Below are 22,000 nucleotides of genomic sequence, written 5' to 3' on the forward strand. Positions count from 1 at the left end.
CAGTTCATTTGGTTGTAATTAATGTCACATTTCTGCATCTGTAGTACCTCTTATGAAGGAGATTACAGACAGCAGGGGAGGCGATGTTTAGTATAGTGGGAAGCTTTGAGTGCCAAATCATCTCCCCTTCTATATAGATACTAAACATATTTGAATTAAGAGAAGTTGTAACTTTGGAGATCTGTTGCACTATTTGTGCTTTTTGGATTAAATGATGCCCATTATTATCTCAGTTGAATTTTCATGATTTATAGTTATTTATTTTTATTTTTGCTTTTTTTTTAGGAAAACATCAAGCCTTGCTGTTGGCAATTTTTGTGACTCCTTTTATTGATCTTCGTTCTGATTTCTCCAAGTTTCAGGAAATGATAGAAACAACTTTAGATATGGATCAGGTATGCAGTATACTCTAATTCAAGCAGCAGAACAGTTTTGAAAAGCAAAAGCAAATCAGAAAACTTTTAGATTTCTCTTTTTAGTGTTTAATTTTGACACTTTTGTAAGGCGCCTTTGATACAGTGGATGTAAGATTAAGTTATGGGGAAAGGGCTAAAATTTTTTTTAAAAATAACAATCATTTCAGTGGGTGAAAATTAAGAAAGATTAACAGAGGAAGTGAATATTGGGCATAAGTGGCCTGGTTAAAGGAAATCTCATAAATAAAAAATTTCACATATGCAAGCTGAGTTTTAATTTCAAGAAAGAAGGAAAATTATAGCCACGGAAACAGGAAAGAGGACAGAGGTAAATATGAAACATAAGAAAAGACAGCTTCTCTTGTTTGTTTTCCACGTAGGGAAGGTCTTTGGGGGAGGAGGTTAGTGGATGTGCATATCTCCTGAAATATTTGTTGATATACTAAATGTTAACCATGACTTTAAATACTAATACTTGGAAATTTTTCTACACTAAATTACCTGTGAAAAATGATCATGCAGAGAATATGTGCTCACATCATTCTTATTAAAGAATAGTTTTTTGCATTCTTCTTAATAACTGAATTTATTAGAATTAACATTTGCCATATGTAATGTTGACTTATTTTGTTTTTATTGGATCATTAACTGAGATTTAAAGAAAATTAAACCCCATTTACTTAGTGTTCTTTGGTTTTTAGAAGCACATGAGTGTGTATATATAGGTATAAATAAATGCTTCACTTTTCTGGTAATATTTTGTCAGTGACAGGGCAATCTTTTCCATTTACTTGTTAAGCAACCAGAAAACTTGTGTTTTAGCTATTGTTTACTCTGTAATGTTGCTATTAGTGAAATGATTTTAGTTGCACAACTTTTAGATCATTGGGAGGCAGAAATACTGTTCAGAGACATCTGGATACTGAACACTATTCCCCCGCTCCCTGCAGCTGAGAATGTGGTCTTACCTATGATTGGGCAGAGTTGGATATTTGTAAACATTCCTTTAAGCGATGGTATAGCTCTTGATGGTTAAAAAAGACTCTGACTAAAAATAGGTGGGAAAGCAAGAACTGAGCATTTCCATGTCACCACAACTGTAGACACTTGAAGGAACCCAGAGGTCAGGCAAAGCTCTGATGAAATGCTGCAGTTGATTTTGCCCTTTGTGACCACCTTTATTTTTCTAAGTTGCTATCTCCATGCCTTAATATTGTGGGTCTCAAGCTTGGTGGGCTTGTCAAAACAGATTGCTGAGTTCTATCCCCCAGAATCAGATTCTTTAGGTCTGGGATGGGGCGGGAAAATTTTCATTTCAAGCATGTGTCCAAATGATGCTGCTTGTCTGAGAACTGAACTTTGAGAACTGCTTGTTTAATAAATTAAAAGTGCATTCATATCTCAGAGTGATGAGAATGAGTGTGATTTCTTCCCACCAATTTATAGCCTTCTTAAAATACTGCATTCTTGGGCCATCACAGGGCATTATCTGGCCAAAAAATTGGTCTGTATAGTTGAGCCCCTCTATCAGTGTCCAGATCATCTATTAAAGATGCCCCCACAGCTGTCTTATCTGGGCCATCATCTTCACACATACCTAGCCTGCCCAACAGATGCAGAGGTGCCCCTGCCTTTTGATACCACCCTCTTCTCCCCTTCCCCCATTTTTGGACAATAAAAGCTATTTTCCTGCAATAAATAGTATTATCTTCTTCATTAGGCTCAGGATATCAGTCACTACTATGATAATTACAAAAGGCAGCAAGATGATAAAATCTTGGATATTTTACTTTATATTATGCCTTTTGACTCCCTCCCTCCCTTCCTTTGTTCCTCCTTTCATACAATATTTTGACTATAGATTCAGCCCTTGGAATATATATCTGCTTGATAGCAAATAAGCAAAACATTCCCTCACCAATAATGATGTACAGTTAGTGATTTATTGACCTCTTCTTTGTAGTTTTCATTTAGTGTGCTTGGGGTAGTTTTTCAGAAAGATATGTAAAATACCAGGCTATAAATTTAAGTGTTTTTCTTTATTTGATTCTTTTCTACTTATAAATGTAGCACACAATATTAGAACAAGTGAAACAAAATGATACAAAGAAATACAGAGGCAGAAATGACCATCCTAGATATTTCTCCTTTCCTCTTTTCAGATGAACAGTGTTAACAGCCTGGTGTGCTTTCTTCAACTCCATTATATTATCCTTATTGGGGGTTAAGGATTTTTATTTTGATCTGAAATACTGACACATACCTGTAAACTAGAATTTGCTATGACTGTACAATAGTAGTTAGTGTTAATTCCTGAATTTTGCTATGGGATTAGAATGTTGTAAGATTCTATAAATGTCTGGGAAGAGTGTGGATTTTGGGAAAGGAAGTAGTGCAATTAGAGGGACATAGACTGAAAAAGTGGAGGTCATTTGTCCTAATTTCGTTGCTGTCACTTTAGCAATTTTAAAATCTGAAAGTAGAATATTAAGTAGTTAACTTTGTAGGGGAAGAAAAACTTTTCTTCTACTCTAAGGTTCATTGTTTAGGGGACTGCTAATTAAATTGACAAAACCAGGTTAGATTAGCAAAAAAGACCAGATTTTTGGGTTCACAGAAAAATTTGACTCAAGGAAGCTGTTAGAATTTGGAACTTATGTACTATCTTAATCGGGGAAGGAGAGAGGGAGAAAGGGCACTTACTGGAAAACAGATGTCTTTTAGGAAAGATAAACAAGCCCTTTGGAGAACAGACAGAAGAAATGATGGTAGTTTTGTTTGGCTTCCTTGGTTTTGAAACTCCTTGGAAGAGGGCTTATGACAATTGAGTTCTTTGAGGAGGCTTTACTGTTAGGGAGATAAGAGAGTTCAGAAATAAAGTCTGCTGTCAAGAGCTTTACTCTCCCTGTGATTTTTATGCCACAGTGGCATGCTGTGGACCCCTTCAATGTGATGTTAATTATAGGGTTTCCTTTTTTTTTTTTCCCACGAGTAGATTATTTGAGGATAAACTTTATATCCATTAGGACTCTTTACTTTGCAGGTAACCTAAAACTCAGTACACATTGGCTCATGAAATTTAAAATCTATAGATGGAATAGGCTTTGTTTAGAGTTGCTTTGTCCAGCAGCTCAATGAGGCCATCCAAAGGACCTAGTTTCTTGACCTCTTCTTTTTTTTGCGACTTTAATTTTGACCTAAGGCTGTTTCCTCTTCTGGCTCTAGAATGGCTACCTACCAGTAGCAATTGACTCCATATTCCAAGAAAGAATCCTGCAGTTTGCCTTGGTGGGGCTATTTAAGCAGTGATTGTGGCCAGGGAAATAGAATGTGATGACTGGCCTGAGATAACTAGATAGTTCTCTAGTTGGAGGTAGATCAAGTAAGAGCACTTCTGGGAAGGGGGAAGGAAATAACTGTTGTAAGACCACCAGCAGTGTCTCCTAAGATTCTGTCCTGTAACTGTAAGCTATCGTGTTTTACAGTGTGATACTATCTTTTAAGTAAATCAGAGTCCTATTTAAAAACCTGGAATAGAGCTAGTATAGTATCTTCTTTATTCTCAGTTACAAACCTTTAAACTTATCTCAGGTTATAAGGTGAATTCGCTGTCATTGTAGTTATTTGTAGTGAACTTAAGCACTTCAATTAATGTGACTCAGAACCACTTTGAGAAAACCTCAGGAGAATATCAGTTGTTTCAGGTATGATTTCATATTTTCCAGCTGTGCACTTAGGAGTTCATGTGATGAAGGGAGCAGTTATTTATATGAGTGATTGAGCTAATTTTTATTTTTTCCTAGGCTTAGCTTTGTATATAAATGCTTCAGGTGTTTTTGTGGCTGTTTTCTGTAAATCTTATAGAAAGATTTTCTATTTTTGAAGTAAGTGTAGAGCAAAACAACCCCAAGACAAGGTTCAAAAAAAAGCAGTGATTTTTCACAACAAAGAAACAATATTAGTATATTGGGTGATTCAGTGAGATATATTAACAATTTTAAACCTTTCTGTATGTATTTGGACCATTTTATCTTTGATCTTAGTTTTCACATACACTTATTATTGATATTTCATCCATTGGAAAAGTAGTGACTTTAGATAAATTTTTATTGAAAATATTAAGACAAAAAAATTGAAGTCGTTTTTAAAAAGCCACAATTGCATAATCCTGATACAGCTATATCACCATTGTATGAATATATGTAACTTATAAACTTACATATAAATAAACTATAAAAATAACTGCATATAAATGCTTTAAAATTTTTGTTCTTGGAAACAAAAAAGAAATACAAAAAGAGGGAAGTATTCATATTCTCCCACCTAGAAGTAACTCTCAAAACACATTGACATTTTTTGCTTATAGTTATCCTTCAAAAAACAAAACACTGTTTTTGTAAAACTGATACCTATATTCAAACAGTACAGAAAGATAGAGATATGAAAGTTAAAAATATCCTCCACATCTACCACGCAGAAATAATCGTTATTAATCGTTATTAACATTTAGTCTGTTATCATGTGTGGGTGGTATTGAAGGTTTAGGGGACAGATGTTGAAATTTTGTGTTTTAGTCCCTTACAACATTGTCCCACTCAGAATCCTAGTAGTGCCCTCATTGAGAGACAGTTAATGGTACAGCTCACAGTCTTTTTATGGATACATACAGACAGATGCATAGATTAATTAGAGAAAGGGGCTCATGCTATGGATGTTGCTTTTAATTTTAAAAGGTTTCAACTTAATGTTTTTCAGTGTAACAGAAAAAAAATTATGGGAGGGAATTGTTGAACTTCCAGTAAATGACTTTTCACCACAAGAGAGGGAAAAGAATCTAAAAGATAGGTTAAAGAAACAAATTAGAAAACAGATGAAGAGATTAGAGATTTCTTTGAAGGACATGTTTCAGTTTTGGATAGTATTAATTACCTGCTCTGAAAGTTGAACAGTTAACCACTCTCATATGTGCTTCTACAGAACTCTCATACCTCTTGTTTTTAATAATTATATTTTAACATTGGCCAGGTCTAAAATATGCACAATATGCCTGTATCCTTAATTCCAGTTTCCGTGCTGTTTAATGTTCATGTTTATATGTAACTGGATTTAGTGACCACCATGTCCTTTTCATTGTGGCTTCTTTTTCATTCCTGGGTTTAAAAATGTTTGATTCCATTTTTATTTGGTTAGATTTGTTTTTCAGGTGTTTTGGTTTTTTTAAAAAGAAAAGTTGATGGATATTATAGTCCTTGAATTACTTCATGCTTGATAAAAGTATCTGTCTTTTAGCTTTATTCTCAAACAGGTCTTCATGATTGTAGTTATAGCTTTCCTAAACTTTGAGGGTGATGCCCCCCTACCTACAGATGTTCAGTGTTGATGAAATGCCTGTTACCACTCTGATTTACTACCACTCCCTCCTCCCCACCCTCCTGCACATCCCCACATTCCAGGTGATGTACTCTTCCTGCCTGGATGCCTGAAGAACTCTTCCTTCCTGTTCTCTTGCCTTCACTCCTTTTACTCTTTCCCCTTTATCTTACCCTATTTTCCTCTTTCTGGTGCCCTAGGCCTTTAGCTTTTTTTCCTTCCCTCCCTCTTTCCTTCTCCCTTCTTTCTTCCTATCCATATCCTTTCTCCCATTAATTTCTCCACCCACTTTCCTACTTTCTGAGGTATTTAAAAGTTTTAAAATTTGACTGTAAAATATTTGTCATACATAATATGGTCAATATTTGTATTCTCACTACAAAGTCCTATTTGCACACATCCCTCCACAGAAGTACCTGCTATCCTGGAATTTGTGTTTTATTATTGTTTTTATGCATTTCATTAATACGTACTATCGATTATTTCTAAACTTTATAAATAATATTTTCTTACCAGTATTTTGGTTGAAATTGTATTTAAGAATTAACTTAGGGGAGAATCAGTGTCATTATAGCATTGAATCTTTCTGTCCATGAACATTATATCTTTCCTTTTTTTTTCCCTTTCCAGTGATTATATTTTTTAAAGTGAATTTACATAAAATTAATCATTTTAACGCATACTATTGATTGGCATTTAGTACATTCACAATGTTGTGCAGCCACCACCACTTAGTTTCAAAATATTTTCATTACACCAAAAGAAAACCCATACCTATTAGCAGTTACTCTCCTACACAGTTTCCCCAGATGCTGACAACCACTAATCTACTTTTTGTCTCTACGGACTTGCCAGTTTTAGACATTTCTTTTAAATGGCGTTATACGGTGTGTGGCCTTTGTGACTGGCTTCTTTTACTTAGAATGATGTGTTCGAGGTTCAGCCACATTGATGCTTAATATCAGTGTTTCACTCTCTTTTACTGCTTAATAATTTTCCATGGTATGGATATACATTTTGTTTATCTCTTCAGTTGTTGATGGACATGTAGATTGTTTCTACCTTTTGGCAATTAAGAATAGTACTCCTTTGAACAGTCACGTACAAGTATTTGTTTAGTCCTTCCTAGGAGTAAAATTGTTGGGTCATATGGTAATTTTATGTTTAACTTTTTGAGGAATCACTAAACTGTTTTCCATAGTCACACCATTTAACATTCCCACCAGCAATATATGAAGATTCCAGTTTCTCCACATTGTTGCTAATACTAGTTATTTTCTTGCCTTTTTTTGCTTTGTTTTATTCTGTTGTTTGTTTTAATAGCCATCCTAGTGGTTGTGATGTTGTATTCCATTGTGGTTTTGATTTGTATTTCCCTGTTGTCTAACGATAAACATCTTTTTATATTTTGTTGACCATTTTATGTACTTGGAGAAATACTCATTCAGATTCTTTTCTCATTTTTAAATTGGGTTGTCTTTCTGTTGTTGAGTTGCAGGAGTTCTATATATGTTCTGGATACTAGACCCTTTTTCTAGGAAGTATGTATTTCTTTCTGAGCTTTCCAATTGCCAAAAGTTGTTCATAGTGATTGCTTACTATTTTTAAAAGCACCACTGTATTTGCAGATAGATTGCCTATTTATTTTAAATACGACTTATTTGTGCCTCCCTTGATATTTCCTCCTTTCCACAGTTTGTTTTTTAGAGAATCAGCTTGTGACTTTTAAAATCTTCTTTTGTATCTTTATTTTCACATTAATTTTCATTCTTACATATACATATTTCATCTGTTTTTGGTCTCTTTTCATCCTCTTCAGTTGAGTGTTCCCTATTTCCAGACTTTTCTTTTTTACTAAGCATTTAAGATTATTCTTTTCCTTCTGTGTGTTGCTTTAGCTGAATGCATTCTGTGAGTTTTGAGAGGTACAATTTCTTATTCAGTTTTAAGTCTTTTATTCCCATTATCATTTGTTCTTTGGTTTGTCTCTTGTTTAGAAATAAGTTTAAATTTCGAAGCTTGATGTGTGTCAATTTCATAAAAGTTCTCCATGTACTTGTAGATTATATGTGCTCCCTAATTTTGGTTGCAAATTTCTCTATATATCCATTAGATGAAGCATTAATTGTTTCGTTCACATTGTCAGGATATTTGCTAATTTTTGTTCTACTGAGTTACTGAGAAAAATGTGGATTTCTTCATATGGTTCAGGTCATTTTTTCTTCATACATTTTCAAGGCACAGAGTTGTCATTTCTTTGTGGTGACTTGAACCTCCTTCATTCTTTAGGGACACTACCATTAGTAATGCCTTTTGCCTTAGATTTATTTTGTCTGATAATAAGAATGAAATGCCAGAGTCTGATAAGAAAGCAATGCCAGAGTCTTTTTCATTTTTTACCTGGTGTATCTTTTCCCATCCTTTGTGAGTCTTTATGGTTTAGATAAAACTTACAGCTAGATTTTATTTTTAGATTTAATTTGATAATTTTTTTTTTTTAAAGTGGCAGTTCGGATTTCTTTCTACTAAATTATTTTGTGATTTCTTTTCTTTCTGATTCTCCTACCTGTTCTCTCTTACTTTTATATTGATCAGGTGTAAATAGTTTCGTTTTGCCTCTTCTCATTCTTCTCCCCCATCCTATCACACATGCACTGATTTGAAGTTACTCACAAATTTTTTAAAAATGTATGCTTAACTCATCAAAGTCAAAGGACTATCAGCATCTTCTCACTTACGCTCCAAAATATCAGGACCTTACAATACCTAAGATCAGATGACATTTCTTCATTATTGGCTGGTTTTTCAGTTCTACTTTTTTATCCCTTAGATTTCTATTCTATATAGTCAGCGTTTAGTTTAGATTTGCCCATATCATATCACTTTCTTTGTTATTCATTTCTCCTTCCTGGATATTCTTTAGGAGTTCCTTTATTGAGAGGTCTGTTAGTCAGATTTTGTTTGATTGGAGGTGTCTGTATTTTAGCCTTGTTCTTGAAGGATATTTTATCTAGTTGTACAATTCCAGATTGACAGCTACTTTTCCTTAGTACCTGTAAGATTGTATTCCACTGTCCTTTGGCTTACACTATTATTGTTTATGAGTCTTGGTCCAGATGTTTGTTCCTTTTACTACTCTGGGTCCAAAAGTGGGTTTCTTTTTATTTTTCCCATTTGGATTTGCTGTTTTCTAAATCAGAGAATTCATGTCTTTTATCAGTTCTAGAAAATTAATCAATTATTATCTCTTTGAATATTGTGTTCCTTCATTCTCTTTTTCTAAAACTGATTGGACATTCTTTTTCTGCCATGTATCTGTGCTGCTCTCTTTGTGATGATTACTTCAGGTTGTCTAATTCTGTAACTTACATGTTTAACAATCCATTGGGTTTTTTTTTTTCTCCAATGATTATATTTTTCATTTATAGAAGTTATTTGGTTCATTCCTAACTCTGCCTAGTCTTTTTTTTTAAGTAATAACTTTTCTTTGCTCATGTGTTCCATTCTCTATTATTGTTATTTAAACATTTAAAATATATCTAATATTCTATCTCTAAAATTTCTTGAGTTTAAATCTGCTCCTTGCCTTGTTTCTACTGAGTCTTCCCCCCCACCTCTGCTTACCTTTTTTTTTTTTTTAATTCTCTTATTCTTGGTGGCTTGTTTCCTTGTTCTGTATATTTAGATTGTGAATTCTCATTTATCTGGGTTCTGTCTGTGCAAATCATACATCCCTTCAGATAAAATTTACTTTTGCCCTATACCCTACAGTGTAATTAACCCAGGGACACTTTTTAAGAGCGAAGATTTAGCTGCTAAAGAAGAAACCTTGAATAAATAATGGTGGCTTAAACAGGAGTAGGGGTTTAATTTTCTGTCGTAACAGAATGGGTATAGCAGCACAGGGCTGGCAGGGCAGCCCCACTGTCTCTGCAGTCTGGTCCTCCCTTCCTTCTCCATCCTCCTTAGGGTGTTGCCTTCATCTTGAAGTTCCAGGATGGCTTACTACCTTATCTTCACCCCAGTCAATGGGAAAGGACAAAAGGGGATGAAGAGGACATATTCTGGAAATGGTACACATCATTTCTGCTCACATTCTGTTGGTTGGAATTTAGTCATATGCCTATATCAGCTGCAAGGGAAGCAGGAAAATGTAGCCTTTGTTCTTAGCAGTTATGTGCCTTGTGAAAGAAATATTGTCATTTTTATCAATGTAGAAGGAGGGGATAATAGAAATGGTTACAACCAGCAGCTTCTTTCACTGACAACCCAAATAGCAGACATTTGAAATCCCAGCCCCAGTGAAGGTAGTTTTTTAGCCACACGTTGCCAGGGAGGAGATTCTGGCCCACCTGCCTTTTACCAGGGGCCTAGGCTGATAGAGGCAGGTTTCCCTAATTGTTACTGTTTATCATGAGATAAGTTTTTAAAATGGTACCCCTGGCCTGGCTTTATGCTAGGGACTCTTGACTTGTGTAGGAGCTCAGACATCTAGTTTTCTCTAACTCAACTATACATTTATTTGAAAACATTCTTATAATATTTTATCTAGTATTTCTCGGACAGTGGAATTTTTTGGCTTTTTTTTTTTTAAAGAAGATATCTAGTATCTTCCATATTTTCTCTTCTCTAATTACTTTAATCTCTGTCTTTCATATGAATTTTCTCTGATTATATCAGGTCTTTTCTACTGTGTCAGTACAGGTAATTTGATTCAACAATATCTCTTCTCTTTGTTTTGTTGTATTTATTTGTATTTTAATGTATTGTTAGGATCCAACTTCCCTTCCTCCTTTTTATCTTGTTTCTTGATTTCATTATCTTGTTTTTTTGGAGTTCTAGGCCTGGGTTTATTTTGTTCTATCTCCTTTGTGCAATAGGTGTGTGTATTTCTGGTCCTGAGTAGGTAATATATGTCTTGTTGATTAGAATACCTCAGTTCTGGGTTAGAAAACTTAGTTGAGTGGTATGTTTTGTTATCCCAGATTATTTGGGAGGAGTAATGTATTGCTGAAGGATACCCCATTTGGTGTGTGGCCCTAAGAATATTTAGTAAGTTAGAGCCCAGTCATTCCCTGTCCTTTGTTTCACTTGGGTCTCCCAGCAGCACTTTCTGAATAGTATTCCCCCATCTGCAGAAGGAAAATGTAAGGATACCAATTCAACTTTCTTCTCTCCAGATTGGGATTCTTAGTGAGAATTCTCAGGGTTTTGTTGACTCACCAATGGGTTTCTGGAAAGTGAGGATGAGGATGGGAACTTAGCCTGGCTCTGCCTCACTTCTCTTAAGTTTCATTGGCAGAAGCCAGTCGGTAACACTGTCAATCCACCATTGTAGCATAATTTTTTTCCTTGGAATTATCATAAGTCTTGGTCCTTGTTTCTAAATCATCTTCATTGTCTGTTTAAATAACTGTATAACATTCAATTGATGTTCCATTGTGCAAATATTATGCTGTTCTGTTATTTCCAGGTTTTGTTGTAACAGATTTGTAAAGATTTTGTTCATCCTTGTGTTGTTTGCTTCTGTTGCATTATTTCCGTAGATTGAATTCCTAGGAGGAGAATTGCTGTGTTCCAGAGTATAACAAATATCTCTTGAGTCTTGTCTCATATTGCTTTTTCTTTTTTAAAGGTTATAACAACTCAGAGTCTCACCAGAAATGAATGAGTATATTAATTTCACTGTAGCCTCATTAGTATTTGGTGGTAGATTTTTTTTTCTTTTAAAAAAACAGCTGTAGAATAATATCTTAAGGTTGCTTAAATATTCACGTCTTGTATTATTATAGAGCTTTAGCATTTTTCTGTGGGCTAGCTTACTACATATTTTTTCATCTGTGAGTTGTATGTTTTTATACTTGCCCATTTAATGATTTTTTCTCATACATGCAAACAAGTGCTTTTTTATAAAAGAAAATATCATCCTTTACATGTTAATATTTTGCAGAGCTATTTTTAGTCTTTTATGTCTTTTTAAAAATTAGGTTTATTCAAAAATTTAAATTTTAGTATATTATATAATTAAATCTTTTCTTGGTTTAAATTGAGAAAGTTATTTGGTAATTTTTTTAAAGTTTCTTTTGTTTCTACTTTTTTCTACTTCAAACTGCATTTTTATTTTCGGGAGTTTTCTTTGTTTGTTTTGGGAGGGAGGTAATTAGGTTTATTTATTTACTTGTTTATTTTCATGGAGGTACTGGATTGAACCCAGGACCTTGTGCATACTAAGCACGCATTCTACCACTGAGCTATACTGTCTCCCGGTTTGATAAATATTTTGGTCTCTTTTTTTTGCTAACTTTCTGTAATGTGATTTTATTCTTGCGGTGTTCGATATTCGTATGTGAAGAAGATGTGCTCTGATTAAGTAGATAGTAATTGGGAGGAATTTATATCAGTCCCACTTACTGAATTTTAAAAAATCTCCTTGTTTTAGAAAAGTGACTTTTACATTATGTTTTTATATAAAATAAGGTCCTTTTTAGTAGTTCTTAACGTCTATAAGGATAGGCTTCATTCTTTTTAAAAAATATTCTGTTGTAACTTTGTTTAAATTTTAGTCATTTTGTTTTAAAAGGGATTTCAAGAGTTAACTTTTGAGATCCCTAAGATGGATCCTTGGTTTGGACAAAAACTACACATTCTATTATTAGTCTATGAACATTGTATAGGGAAAAATAATGAATACTATTAGTGACAAAAGCATCATTAGCATTGTCTGTTTCATTTGAATAATTTTTGTAAATCTAGAGGTCTAAGTTCCTAATACATGAAACTCTTTACATCTGTTAATGGACATTTCTTATAGTTGTGACTGAATAGCTTACAGATAGTGAATCATTTAACTCAAAACATTAGTGAAAAATAAATAAAGCAAAATACTCACGATTTTCATATTTACCCATCATTTATAAAATTCAGCTGTTCTTTGTTCTGTCTATAGGTGGAAAACCATGAATTCCTTGTAAAACCTTCATTTGACCCTAACTTGAGTGAATTAAGAGAAATAATGGATGACTTAGAAAAGAAGATGCAGTCAACATTAATAAGTGCAGCTAGAGACCTAGGTAAGATTGGGTCTTGGAGGTTTGAGTAATTCTTTTGTCTATACAGAATTCACACTGGTGCCAGAATTACCTTCCTAGAAGACACAGTTGATCACGCCACTTCTTGTTTAAAGTGCCAGCCCCCTTTTCTACTGATTAAAATTACATTTAAAGTTTATATACAGAGTTCTTTACATTTGGAGCCTGGCCTGACCTTCCAGATTCATCTCTTACTAATTTTCCTGATTACAGGATGACCCCACGTTCCTGCCAAACAAATCACCCGGCATAACCTTCCATTATGTCTTTTATTTTTTTAACTTTTACTTCATTTTTATTTTTTTAGCATCATGTAAGGCCTGTTTTACATGTCACCTCCTCTACTAGCCTAATTCTACTAGGAGTAGTTCATTGACTTGGCTTTGGGCTTCCTAGGCACTTCATTAATATCAACTTTTAAAAAATTATTAGATTTAAATTCCCTAAATTATTAATTCCCTAATTAGTCTTACACAGTTTTGTTCTGTTTTGCTCTGAATTTATAAACCTCTTTGTTCTGAGCATCTCCCAAATGTATGTTGGACAAATAAATCTTAGCATATTAGAAGACCCCTCACAGCAGTAAAACTCTTGTATATGCCCATAACAACATATATAAAAATTTCTGCTAATAGTGTCCATGGAGAGTCCATACACGGACTAGATCCTAGATTTAAACATCTTTACCTTGAAGGATATTGAAATTCACCCTTCTCATTTCATAGCTCTCTCCATGTTCTGTCTATGGTCTCTTTCTTCCCTGGTTGAGTGAGTTCTGTCTTTAGTTGTTTGCTGCTTCTCATATTCCACAGTTATGCTTTAGCAAGTAATTTGTAGATAATTGTCTCTCTCTGGTTTGGAGTCTAAGGATCACATTGATGAATGAGATTAAGAGGAAAGAACAAAGATAAAAACTCAAAAATCGTAGGTGCATAAAGTCTAACTGATTGATCATTTCTTGTTTTGTAAAGTTTCCTACACTTAACACAAAGTATATGTCCTCGTTTTTCTAGAGCTTCAGAGTCTCAGTCTCAAGGTTTTGTTTGGAAAGTCTGTTTGTTTTCTGTAATTATTCTCCACATTAATTCCAGAGAAATGCTTTGATTAACTAAAGAACCCTCTTGCAGAACTCCTCAGGGGCAATGGCCATATCTTATTTTCCCTCATACCCACAGCATCTAGAACAGTGTGTGCTGCCCACTGCCCATGCTCACGTCAGAAGCGAACATTGATCAGGGAGTTTAAGGATTCTGTAGATATCCTTAACTCATGTAGTTTTTGAGTGAAGTAAAGTGAAGTAGGATGTGAATCTTTCTCAGTTAGATAATACTAATAATTTTAAGTATGCTGTCATATAATAAAAGTATTTTTTCACTATTTAGATTTAAGTATTTTAAACACATTGAAAAATTGCTGTGGATATCTATGACGTACTTTTTCTTTTTTCCCTGATCGTGAAGGTTTGGATCCTGGCAAACAGATTAAACTGGATTCCAGCACACAATTTGGATATTACTTTCGTGTAACGTGCAAGGAAGAAAAAGTGCTTCGTAATAATAAAAATTTCAGTACAATAGATATGCAGAAAAATGGTGTTAAATTTACCAACAGGTTTGTAAGCCTATGTTAAGCCTTCAATAGTCCCATGAAACTATTCTCTGATGAAATGTGAATGTTTTGTGATAAGGATGTTTTGCTTTATTTATTATTAATTGATATATGACATAAGATAAGCTTGAAGCTTTTTTTTCTTACAAGAGCTTGGTCAGGTATCCCAGCAGCACTTGTTAAATAATTCACCTTTTCTTCATTGACTGACGTAGCCCTTTAGGTCTGTTTTTAAGATTATTCTTTCACGTATCTGTCTTACCATCCTTTTATCAATGTGAAATAGATTGTATTACATTTAATTTTATGTTTCCATGTCTGTTAAACTTAGTTCCCCTTTATATCTCTGTTAGTTATTTTCACATTTATTTTTTCTAAGAAAACTTTATTATCTTTTACAAGTCAAAATTTTCTCATATATCTATTGAATATATACCAGTTAGTTTAGGGAGATGTCTACCAGCCTTAATGAAGTCATTCATTAGATTACAGCATTTTTTAAAACTCGTATTCCATGTTGAAAAAAATCTTATCAATTTTTTTTCTGCCTTTTCTCTTGCTGATGTTAGGAAGTTCCTGAGGTAAATTATTTATAGGTGGAAAAAGAATTATTTAAAAATAAGTCTTCTGTAACTGGAGGAGTGGGGATATTTATCCTTTCTCTTCTGTACTACACTGGAACTTACGGACAGCTTTACTTCCGCCCCTCCTGGATATGCTTAGTACTTTACGAGTAGTTTTTGTATTTATGATCCTCTTTTATCCGTTTATTTAGAAAGTGTTTTGAGTGTCTATTACATGCAGATACTATTCTAGGTGTTCAGTGAAAAGTCAGTCTGTTGATAGTTACTTTCTCATGACAACTTTCTGAAATAAATAGGACAGGTCATATTTCTCTCACTTTTTAGATGCCGAAACTGAAACTCTAGTTCCCCAGGATTGGACAACTAGTAACAATAGATACTCAAACCTAGATCTTCTGTTGCCAAATTCATTAGTTGCTGCTTTTCAGTCACACTATATTCCTGAATCAAGAAATTGATGTATGTTATAACTAACCAGTGGGTGATTCAAAGCACCAGTCTCACTTTTATAATGTCTTTGCCTCTTACTTTTCTTCCTTTAATTCTTTTATTTGCCTGTTTCATAAGTCTTTTTTTGCCTATGTACTGTTCTTGTGCTGTATATGTGTTTTGCTGTTGTCTGATTCCATCAAGTTCACAGTGACTGCCTGGGTTGACTAGTATCCTCCTCCTGATAAGTACTTCCCCTTCTTTCTCTTTTCCTTTATGACCCCCTCATCTTGTCTTTTTGTTTTTAATTTCATTCCCTTCCTTTGATACTAATGAATATTTTTTCTCCACTTTATTCCCATCTTTCTTTAGCATTATTTCAACCTGTAATTTTTGTTTTGTCTTTAAATTGCTCAGTAAGTTTGTTTTCAAAACATTTTCCTTAGTTTAACAACTTTCAATATTAAACCGTGTGTGGTGTTGTATTTATTTATCAGATTATAGTTGATTTATATTATTAGTTTCAGGTGTACAGCATAGTGATTCAATATTTTTATAGTTTATACTCCATTAAAAGTTATAAGATAATGGCTATAATTCCCTGTGCTATACAATATATCTTTGTTGTTTATCTATCTTATACATAGTAGTTCTTATCTCTTAATCCATGCCCCTTATGTGCCCTTCCCCCTTCCCTTTCCCCACTGGTAACCACTAGTTTGTTTTCTGTATTTGTGAGTTTGTTTCTGTTTTGCTGTATACATTCATTTTATTTTTTAGATTCCACATATAAGTGATAACTACAGTATTTGTCTTTCTGTGACTTAATTTCACCAAGTATAATATTCTCTAGTTCCATCCACGTTGCTGCAAATGGCAGAATTTCATTGCTTTTTATGATTGAGTAACATTCTATCACACATATATCACATATGGGTTTTTTTTTGTTTTTTTTTGGTTTTTTGGCTGCAAGGACTTGTTTTTATTTTATTTTTAAAAATTTTTTATTGAAGTGTAGTTGATTTATAATGTTAGTTTCAGGTGTACAGCAAAGTGATTTAGTTATACTTTTTTTCTTTTCAGATTCTTTCCCATTATATATTATTACAAGACATTGAGTATAGTTCCCTGTGCTATACATTAGGTCCTTGTTGTTTACTTTATGTATAGTAATACACACACCATGTATTTATCCTTTCATCTTTTGATGAGCACTTGGGTTGCTGCCGTGTCTTGGCTATTGTAAATAGTGCTGCTTGGGTATGTATTTTACAAGGGGGATGAAGACTTACTCCATTTCAATATTTTAGAAAAGGTCACAGATCAGAATTTCACTCAAGGGATTAATTGTTAAAGCAAGAATTGTGCCAATGGGCCATTCCAAACAGCATAAATGTTAGTACACTGAATTCCAGCCACATCTGCTCCTAGTTAGTTGCCTGTTTTCTACTGATATTTCCATTTTAATTATTGTTTTTATGCTTTATATGATAATACTCTGGATATATTTTATGTAGTGCACATTACCTCCAATAGATATTTTAAATTGTATCGTTGTCTTGATTTGCAGTAAATTGACTTCTCTCAATGAAGAGTATACCAAAAATAAAACTGAGTACGAGGAAGCCCAGGACGCCATTGTTAGAGAAATTGTCAATATTTCTTCAGGTAAATTTAATAGAACCAATGCATTAAATGTTCTGAATATGTCCTGGTTTTTGATAATAGAAAAAACATTGGGATGCTTGAAGAGTGGTTTTTGTTGTGTTTTTTTTAAACTGTTACATATTATGACTATTTATTATGTTAAGCTTCCTATAAAATAATGCATGCTGTATTTTGGTGGGAGAAGTAACCAGAAATTACTCTTGGACCTAGAAAGATAAGCTAGTGCAGGCTAAGAAATGGGAATATTCTGAAAAACAAAAACATGCAGAAAAGCACAAAACTTACTGTCGTGGTAACAAGGAAAAGAAACACTAAGGACTACAAGGCAGTAATGTCTTAGATGATCTGTGGACTTACACTCCAGGTTATGGAGTTAAATACCACTGAAAAGCAAATAGAAATTACACAGCAATCAAGCCTTTTGAGTTGTGTGTGCCATTTGATAGATTTTCAGAGTCCATGCTAGGGGGCACTGTTTGAGATGATTGTCTTATAATTAAGGGGAAGGCATGACCTGACTCTGTGGTACTGCCCTTAGCATGGAATGAATGTGCAGTGCAGGTAGGTGGTGATGAGTTAAGCTGGAAGGCTTTGCCTATCATCACGTGTATATTGACTGTAACCTTTATTGTGCCTTTCAGAAACACACCAAAGAATTACTTTAGCCAAGTGATCAAAGTTGGCATCACCAGTAGTGGGACAAATGACATTATATATATGCTTCCTGCTGTGATGCAGAGGGAAGGACACATTCACCTATGTATAGGCATACCTCATTTTCTTGTGCTTGCCAGTATTTTTTTTTTAAACAAATTGAAGGTTTGTGGTAACTCTGCCTTGTAAGATGATGGTTAGCATTTTTTAGCAATAAAGTTACTTTTTAATTTAAGGTGTACACACATACTATCTCACACTTAATAGACCACAGTATAGTGTAAACATAACTTTTATGTGCATTGGGTAACAAAAAAAATTTGTGTGACTTGCTTTATTGTGATACTCACTTTATTGTGGTGGTCTGGACTTGAACCTGCAGTATCTCTGAAGTATACCTATAGTATTGACCAAAATATTTAACCTGAATAGTAATAAGAAAAAAGAATTAGATAAAATTAGATTATAGGATATACTTTTTAAGGCCTGAACTCTTTAAAAATGTCAGTGTCATGGAAGCAAAAAAGAACTGGGCAGGCTCTGTTCTAGGAAAAGGAGACTTAAAGGGACGGGACAGTCAAAGGCTGTGGATAGATGACCCTTGATTGGATCCAGGGCTCGGGGTTGGAATTGAGGAATTGTTGTAAAGGGGACTCTTGGGACAAATTGGCAAAGTTTAGTGTGAAATAATATGGTATCAGTGTCACATTTCTTGGGTGTGTATTGTGATTAAGTAGGAAGATGTCCTTGTTCTTAGGATATGCGTGCTGAATTATTTAGGGGTGATAAGTCACTTAAAAAGTATGAGCATGCATAATTCTATAAAATGTTTTACTACTGAATTTTTATAGTAAATCAGAAAGAAAAATAAAACTTTTAAAGTGTTTTAGTATACTTTATATATTTGTGTTGAGATGAATGAAATTTGTAGAGATTACATTTTTGCTTGGTGGTATCAGATAATCTTCTAGTTGAATTATATTCCTGAGCCTAGATTGCATTTTAAGGATCCTAAAAAACACTATATGTTCAAACTGGGAGTTTTTCTCAAAAATAATAATTAATATTCATTAGGCGCCTAGTAGGTTAAAGCTGCTAGATTTTAATATTTAAATTGAAGGTTTTGTATTTGGAGTCACCTTGAATTTAAATGAAACTTGTCATAGTCTAATATACACATCATAAACTATCTTTATTAAAAATGTAATGGGTCATTTTTATAGTTTTCTATCTTGCTGTTAAATCAGACAAGGTGGTCTGTTAAGAGCCAGATGATGTGAGATACCAAGTATAGACTCTTAATTAAGAGGCTTTTGGTTTTTTAAAAAAATATTTATTATAAACCTATTTTGTTGGTATGTTAGAAATTACATGAATTAAAGTAATTATAGTAAGTAAGTACTCCAGTAGTATCTTGGTAACTCACAGGTTCCTGTTGCTGCTTGATAGGGTAGTGTGGACTCTTTCCCACCCCACTCCCATCCCCCGTAAGTGGTGAAACAGTAAGAATTATTTGTATTTGGCCATTTATAAGTTAATTTTTATTTTCAAAAAATACTTTATCACTTTTATGGGGAACAAGGGAATCAAAGATGAGTCAAATTTCCTGCCATTTAATTAAACTTATAATGGTGTATTTTTCTAAAATTAAACACTATTCTCTTAAATTTCTCGTGAAGCTTTTGACACATTGATGTCCATGTGATAGTTCCACGTGACACATGTGTCTGTTCCACCAACTCCTCTAACCTATTAAAATTTTTAATCTATTCTGAAAATTTTTACCTTTTTTATTGCCTAATCATGGTTTGCTTAGCATGTGTCAGGGACTGTTTAATGTATATAATAGCTTTTATTTTTAATGTTCTAGCAGGATAGAATCTTGTTGAAAGTGTTTGAAGTGACAATTACGAATCTAAATTTATGCTGAAATTTCACTGCATGGGAAAAAAAACTCGTGACAATCTTTTTTTCACCCAAGTAACAATCTTGATGTTTACATTATATCTTGTTACCTGGTATTTGCAGGTTTCTTAATGATAATTGTGAAATGTCACCCTGGTTTCAGTCTTTTCCAGTTTAGAAGTGTGCCTCAGTTATCACTGCACCCTGCTTTTCTTCCCTTACCAGTATGTCATGAAAGCTTTTTCTTTTTCTTTTTTTTTTTTTTAACCTCTACTTCATTTCTTTATATAAGCAGCTATGGGCTTTTATATTTTATTGGATTTTGGTAAGGGAGGGCATCATACCCTATTTTTGAAATCTGTTCATAATAGGGGAAGATGTAACAACACATTTTAACCTTAGGTTGAGTCTTAGGTGTTCCTTTCAAGTTTAGTTATGACAAACCTTTGTTAATTTTAAAAATTATATAAGTTAGGAAATGGATTTTGAATTCCCAAATGAGGGAGGGTTAAATTTATTCTTATAGCTGCTTATATGTACTTTTTTTTCTTATTCAGTATTCCTGTATACATTTTCTGTTTATATGCAGGCTATGTAGAACCGATGCAGACACTCAATGATGTGTTGGCTCAGCTAGATGCTGTTGTCAGCTTTGCTTATGTGTCAAATGGAGCTCCTGTTCCATATGTACGGCCGGTCATTTTGGAGAAAGGACAAGGAAGAATTACACTGAAAGCATCCAGACATGCTTGTATTGAAGTTCAAGATGAAGTTGCATTTATTCCTAATGATGTTCACTTTGAAAAAGATAAACAGATGTTCCATATCATTACTGGTAAAAAACCTAGTTGATGGGCTTTTGGGGAGTAATGTGTCCCCTGTTTTATGTTGGAGTAGAAATATATTTAAAATTGAAGAAGAAAATCCTAGTTTTTGACCTTAGAAAGAACATTTTTCATACTAGTTAGTAGTATATTAATAATATATAAATGAATGAATGAATATGTGAATGAACAGAATGAACCTTCTAGGGATTCAGTGCATTTAAAATGAACATCTCTTGGGAGAGGAGAGTATAGCTCAGTAGTAGAATGCATGCTTAGTATGCTTGAGGTCCTGGGTTCAATCCCCAGTACCTCCATAAATAAATAAATAACCTAATCTTCCTCCTCCTCCAATAAAAATAAAAAATAAGTAAAATGAACATCTCTTCCCTTTGGGCCAGACCTTCAATAGTGAGGTCATTAAAGTTCAAGCAGAATTGGCTGCTGGAATGACTTCAGCTTAGGGTAGCAATTCTTTAAAGACATGGTACTCTATTCATATGAAACTCTAAAAAAGTAGACCTGCTTATAGGCTAATGCAGCACTCTCAAACTAAAGTATTTTGAGAGATCTTAACCAGATTCTAGAAAACAGAAGTGGTTGGGGTGGGAGTGGTAGGAGTCTTTGGGCAAATGTGTTTGGGGAGCAGTCAATGATTGTATTTTATTTCCCCAAATGGATTTTTAAGTTGTTCATATAATCTAAACCATTAATTGGTAAATTGCACATTTTCTAAAAGTAGGGTCATGTCTTTGGGTTCTAGTGTGAAGTTTACTTGATTTGAAGGATTTGCTCATACTGATCCATTGTCTAATAGATCCATTTATTAATGAGTCATACTATTTAGCTAATTAATCAATTAGGTCTGCATTTCATAAAATTATCTTTCAGGCAGCTCTGTGAGCTGTGGGGAAACGTCAGTATGGTTTTTCTAGACCATAGTCAAATTATAGGTAAGGTGTATTTTTCATGAGTCCTTTTGATGAAGGGCACAGTGTAGGTTTGTCTGAAGAGAAAACAGCATTATTTTAGGGAGCAGTGTAAGGCAGTAACTGTCCATGCCTTGAGGCAGCCTGTGGCTCTGCTTCTTGTATGCTGTATCACATGACCTAGGTTATTAGTCACTCATGTGCAATTTAGAACTAACAGTCAATTTTTTAGTAGCAAAAATAAATTAATAATCTTGTTTGTTGGTATAATTTATTTTATAGGTCCAAATATGGGCGGTAAATCAACATATATTCGCCAAACTGGAGTGGTAGTTCTCATGGCCCAAATTGGGTGTTTTGTGCCATGTGAGTCGGCAGAGGTGTCCATTGTGGACTGCATCTTGGCCCGGGTAGGGGCCGGGGACAGTCAGTTGAAAGGAGTCTCCACATTCATGGCTGAAATGTTAGAAACTGCTTCTATTCTCAAGTAAGTGTGTTTCCCAGTCTTCTGGAAATGGAAATGAA

At 33.9% G+C, this 22,000-nt stretch overlaps 1 protein-coding gene across 1 annotated transcript in view; it reads left to right on the forward strand.

The window, feature by feature from the left end:
* The window catches only part of MSH2 (mutS homolog 2), an 82,533-nt gene that overhangs the window by 34,866 nt on the left and 25,667 nt on the right, over positions 1–22,000 (forward strand). Inside the window, exons 8-13 of the mRNA XM_032497478.1 lie at positions 286–395; positions 12,733–12,856; positions 14,335–14,485; positions 17,066–17,163; positions 20,312–20,557; positions 21,758–21,967. Coding sequence (XP_032353369.1) covers positions 286–395; positions 12,733–12,856; positions 14,335–14,485; positions 17,066–17,163; positions 20,312–20,557; positions 21,758–21,966 — 938 coding nt within the window. The 3' untranslated portion in view covers position 21,967. The remainder of the gene's footprint in view (positions 1–285; positions 396–12,732; positions 12,857–14,334; positions 14,486–17,065; positions 17,164–20,311; positions 20,558–21,757; positions 21,968–22,000) is intronic.

The sequence above is a fragment of the Camelus ferus genome, chromosome 15 (genome assembly GCF_009834535.1).
Source record: "Camelus ferus isolate YT-003-E chromosome 15, BCGSAC_Cfer_1.0, whole genome shotgun sequence".
In the NCBI taxonomy this organism is placed as follows: Eukaryota; Metazoa; Chordata; class Mammalia; order Artiodactyla; family Camelidae; genus Camelus; species Camelus ferus.